Source organism: Salvelinus namaycush, chromosome 8, assembly GCF_016432855.1.
Source record: "Salvelinus namaycush isolate Seneca chromosome 8, SaNama_1.0, whole genome shotgun sequence".
Taxonomy (NCBI): Eukaryota; Metazoa; Chordata; class Actinopteri; order Salmoniformes; family Salmonidae; genus Salvelinus; species Salvelinus namaycush.
Window position 1 is genome coordinate 65,912,411 of NC_052314.1, and position 6,000 is coordinate 65,918,410.

The 6,000-nt window shown below is 40.8% G+C and overlaps 1 protein-coding gene across 1 annotated transcript in view; it reads left to right on the forward strand.

Annotated features, from left to right (window-relative positions):
* Nucleotides 1-2,107, forward strand: part of LOC120053073 (fibronectin-like) — a 44,677-nt gene extending 42,570 nt beyond the window's left edge. Inside the window, exon 5 of the mRNA XM_039000325.1 lies at nt 1,101-2,107. Coding sequence (XP_038856253.1) covers nt 1,101-1,132 — 32 coding nt within the window. The 3' untranslated portion in view covers nt 1,133-2,107. The remainder of the gene's footprint in view (nt 1-1,100) is intronic.
* The last annotated feature ends 3,893 nt before the right edge of the window (nt 2,108-6,000 follow it).

Consider the following 6,000-nt stretch of genomic DNA (forward strand, 5'->3'; position numbering starts at 1 on the left):
CACAGTCTCAAAGAAAACCATTAGTAACACACTACGCCGTCATGGATTAAAATCCTGCAGCGCACGCAAGGTCCCCCTGCTTAAGCCAGTGCATGTCCAGGCCTGTCTGAAGTTTGCCAATGACCATCTGGATGATCCAGAGGAGGAATGGGAGAAGGTCATGTGGTCTGATGAGACAAAAATAGAGCTTTTTGGTCTAACTCCACTCGCCGTGTTTGGAGGAAGAAGAAGTATGAGTACAACCCCAAGAACACCATCCCAACCGTGAAGCATGGAGGTGGAAACATCATTCTTTGGGGATGCTTTTCTGCAAAGGGGACAGGACGACTGCACCGTATTGAGGGGAGGATGGATGGGGCCATGTATCGCGAGATCTCGGCCAACAACCTCCTTCCCTCAGTAAGAGCATTGAAGATGGGTCGTGGCTGGGTCTTCCAGCATGACAACGACACGAAGCACACAGCCATGGCAACTAAGGAGTGGCTCCGTAAGAAGCATCTCAAGGTCCTGGAGTGGCCTAGCCAGTCTCCAGACCTGAACCCAATAGAAAATCTTTGGAGGGAGCTGAAAGTCCGTATTGCCCAGCGACAGCCCCGAAACCTGAAGGATCTGGAGAAGATCTGTAGGGAGGAGTGGGCCAAAATCCCTGCTGCAGTGTGTGCAAACCTAGTCAAGAACTACAGGAAACGTATGATCTCTGTAATTGCAAACAAAGGTTTCTGTACCAAATATTAAGTTCTGCTTTTCTGATGTATCAAATACTTATGTCATGCAATAAAATGCAAATGAATTACTTAAAAATCATACAATGTGATTTTCTGGATTTTTGTTTTAGATTCCGTCTCTCATAGTTGAAGTGTACCTATGATAATAATTACAGACCTCTACATGCTTTGTAAGTAGGAAAACCTGCAAAATCGGCAGTGTATCAAATACTTGTTCTCCCCACTGTAGAATGGTAACAACTGACCCTGGGGACTAGGTTAACTGTCTGATTCTCTATGTAGAATGGTAATAATTGAGCCTGGGGGCTAGGTTAACTGTCTGATTCTCTATTTTGTATTAGATGATTTTTAACTCTGAATCTCTGTGGTTTATAGGTATTGGATGGAAGGGGAACCTAATAACTTGATTGACAAGATGAATTGTGTTGAGATCTCACAGACGGCATCAGACCCATTGAAGAGCTGGAAGGCTGCACCATGTGCTACTCCAAAACACTGGGTGTGTGAAAAACCATTCACACTGTAGTCTCATTATAATAGCTAATGTAATTCGCTATCTTATGGGGTTGAACTGGTTTTCACTGTGTTAGGCTGAACCTGTTTTTGTTTCTATGTGTAACTACATTGAAGGAGCGTGCAACAGAACATTGTACTGTCCCACACTCAGTTTGTTGTTTATATTAAGTACTTTTCATTAAATCGATTTTATTCAAAACTAAAGTTTTGTTGCTAAGGATTCCACGACGCGGTTAGCCTTTACGGCTGGGACTGCAAGTTTGTGTTCCATTTTTTGCGTGGATTCCGCGAGTGCTAGCTGGCTGTACTACAGACACCTGTCGTCGTCGTGGGAAAGACTCATTGTTATCTTTTCATAAAACAACTGGTTGCAGTATAGAGCCAATCTGGATACCAAGCAGATCCTGAGGGAAATCGACGAGTACCAACAGCGTTACGCTATGGAGGAACATCATACTCCTTCTCAGAAAGATCCTACCACCTCACAAAATAACTTTAACCCGACAATAAAAAGAAAAACAGATTAATCTACAGACACGGACGCTTTACTTAGCATTGAGGTAGAGGCTAGTGCTCTGGCTGGAATCCATGCAACAGTGGAAAAGTTGTGTGAGGAGGCAGCAGGGCTGAGAGGGAGTTTGGAGTTCAGCCAGAGGGAAATTCTCAAGCTCCAAAGAGAAAACAAGACACTCAAAGCCAAGGTAAAAATACACGATTCCAACATGGATTGTCTACTCAGGGAAAACAGGGTGACGAAGGAGTCGCTACTAAACACAAAGTCGTAGCATGTGTGAAAATATATTTTTTTCTGGTATTCCTGAGGACGCATCCAATAATCCAGAGGGCGCGATCAGAGAATTCATGCAATCCGCCTTGAAACTTCCTATAGAGACTGTAAACAAGGTGGCTTTCCACCGAGTACACAGACTTGGAGCTCGGAGTGGCAAGACCAAGGGTCCCCGACAGATCATCGCAAAATTTGAACACTACCAACAAAAGGAGCTGATCAAAAGCAGAGGAAGGGAGCTTAAAGGGACCAAATTCGGTCTCAATGAACAATTTGCAAAGGAGATAAAGGAACGTCTTAACCTTTCACGAGCCTCTACCCCGGGTCCGGGAGCACCCCCCACCCCCCCCACACACTAATTAGCATAGCTAGCATAGCTTCAAAAGTAGATAGTAGCATCTAAATATCATTAAATCACAAGTCCAAGACACCAGATGAAAGATACAGATCTTGTGAATAAAGCCACCATTTCAGATTTTTAAAATGTTTTACAGGGAAGACAAAATATGTAAATCTATTAGCTAAACACGTTAGCAAAATACACCACTATTCTAACTCCATCAGTTTCTTACTCCTTCAGGTGCTATCACCAATTCGGCTCAACTAAGATATTGATATCCACTAACCAAGAAAAAACCTCTTCAGATGACAGTCTGATAACATATTCATGGTATAGGATAGTTTTTGTTAGAAAAAAGTGCATATTTCAGGTAGAAATCACAGTTTACAATTGCACCCACCATCACAAATCGACTAGAATTACTAGATAGAGCAACGTGTATGACCAATTTACTCATCATAAAACATTTCATAAAAATAGACAAAGCAAAGCAATGGAAAGACCCAGTTCTTGTGATTTCAGACCATATTTCAGATTTTCTAAGCGTTTTTCAGCGAAAACACAATAAATCGATAAGTTAGCATACCACATGTGCAAATGTTACCAGAGCATCGATTCCAGCCAAAGAGCGCTATAACGTAATCACCGCCAAAATATATTAATTTTTTCACTAACCTTCTCAGAATTCTTCCGATGACACTCCTGTAACATCATTTTACAATATACATATACAGTTTGTTCGAAAAGGTGCATATTTAGCCATACAAAACCGTGGTTACACAATAAAAATACTAGGAAATCAAGCCTCAATATGTCTGACGTCATCTATCAGAGTGATCTAGTTTAATTGAAAGCTAATCATATACTTGACTAAAAAATACAGGGTTGACAGCAATCGAAAGACAAATTAGTTCTTAATGCAACCGCTGATTTACATTTTTAAAATTATCCTTACTTTTCAATACAGGGTTGGCCAAGTGAAGCTATACCAAACAAAATGGCGAAATATGCGTTTAAAATATTTCGACAGAAACACGATTTATCATATTAAATATTGCTTACTTTGAGCTGTTCTTCCATCAGATTCTTGGGCAATGTATCCTTTCTATGTTATAAACGTCTTTTGGTCGATAGATGTCCTCTGTCCTTCGAAATGTCCACCACCAACGACCGACACCCTAAAACGTGTCCAAACTTTCAGAGCGCACAACAAAGAAATTCCTCAAAATCGCACTAAACGGATATAAATTGATATAAAACGGCTCAAATTAACTACATTATGATGTTTTTAACAACTATAACGACTGAAAACATGACCGGAGAAATATTGCTGGTTAGAAAACGATTTGGAACGAGGCAGGTCCGATGGCCTTGACGCTTCAGGCGCACGTTGAGAAAGGGAGGTCTCTGTACATTTTGGTCTTTTGTAATGGCTGTGAACGTCCCATCGATTTCATTGAAAACGTGATGACGTACAGACACCCAGAGGAAGACGTAGGCAGTGTCGGTTTCTTCATAGCATTCACTGTCGCCTTATAAACAGACCCCAGATCAGAGGTAAAAATTTCTGAAATCTGAACCCTGTCATGAAAAGTGCTGTAGAAATTGTTCTGTACCACTCAGAGACAAAATTCCAACTTCTATAGAAACTAGAAGGTGTTTTCTATCCAATAATAACAATAATATGCATATTGTACGATCAAGAATTTAGCACGAGGCAGTTTAATTTGGAGACACAAATATGCTAATGCGGAACAGCACCCCCTATAGTTGCAAGAAGTTAAGAGACTGTATCCGGTACAAAGACAACAAAGGAAGGATGGTAGGCGTGCCTTTGTCAATGTGGACAAACTCTTTATAGATGGACAGCTATTCCGAGACAGCTCCATGGCTGTACTAAATTCTACAGGGACTTCAGGTAACATAAAAGAAGGTATGGGAACTGTTTAAAATATCTGAACATTATGAAGTGGATATGAACACACACGTACTCAACTACATGCTTGCTTACACGTACGGACTTATACACACACACACACACGTGATTTCGCTCTCTTCTCTCACTCTCTCTTTCTTTTCTCTTCTCTCCCTTTCTCTCTATTGTCGAACTTTTTTAGAATTGAATGTGTTTATTGTTTGTCTATTTGTCTACAAGTTTATATATGTTTACAACAAGCAAGGGAAATATATCAGAATAGGGGCATTGGGGAATAATAATATATTGTACGGAATACATTTGTACTGTAGTGAATATGTCTCTATAGTAATGCAAGGTCTCTTTCATGATCATGTGAAACGTCAATTGCTATGGAAATGCTGGGATGTGTTTTTCAATGATATTAAAGGTAATTATGATGCAACTATGATGGTGATACGATATGGATTACAATTATGAATATTAAGGCTATACGCACTACATGTTACACACATAGACACTCAAACATGCAAATTGGCAGAGTTATTATTTATTTGGACATCACACATTATAGTCTTACTCTTATACAGACATCGTACACACTCTCATTAAATCACATCCAATATCATGCACATCAACCTACTCAGATTTGTTACACACATTATTTGTCTCAATTTTCTAACATCTGTGGCATTGGCTCACAGGAAACAGGCAAGGGAATAAAACAAATATTGCTAGAACCTATTTCTTGAATTCTAAATATCAGACATTTGAAATCTCTAGTTTTGAACTTCATAATACCTCTGATGGCAGTAACTTTACAAGCACTAATTATGGTCAATTTAGCCTGAGAATAGTATCTAGTTATGGTAAGGGGTGAAATAAGTATAGCTAGTTATAATTGTAACAGTTTGGCAGATCATAGAAAAAGATCAGTCTTTACATGGCTAAAAGAAAAGGAATATAACATATACTGTTTACAGGAAACTCACTCTACATCCTTAGATGAAGTTGCGTGGAAAAAGGAATGGGGTGGTGAAATAATTGTATTTATTATTTTATTTATTTTACCCACTTTTTTCTCCCCAATTTTGTGGTATCCAATTGGTAGTAGTTACAGTCTTGTCTCATCGCTGCAACTCCCGTACGGACTCGGGAGAGGCGAAGGTCGAGAGCCATGCGTCCTCCGAAACACAACCCAACCAAGCCGCACTGCTTCTTGACACAATGCACATCCAACCCGGAAGCCAGCTGCACCAATGTGTCGGAGGAAACACCGTACACCTGGCGACCTGGTTAGCGTGCACTGCGCCCGGCCCGCCACAGGAGTCGCTAGTGCGAGATGAGACAAGGATATCCCTGCCGGCCAAACCCTCCCTAACCCGGACGACGCTGCGCCAATTGTGCGCCGCCCCATGGTCCTCCAGGTCGCAGCCGGCTGCAACAGATCCTGGGCTCCAACCCAGAATCTCTGGTTGCACAGCTAGCACTGTGATGCAGTGCCTTAGACCACGTGAAATCATTTTCTGTCATGGACAAAGGAACTCAAAGGGTGTGATGATATTAATTAACAAAAATGTTAGTCTGAATGTGCAAATAATCAGGAATGATTCGCAAGGAAGGTGGATCCTTTTGAATATGAAAGTGGACGGAAAAGAGATTTGGCTCATTAATCTATATGGTCTAAATCAGGATGATCCATACTTCTTCGAAAACA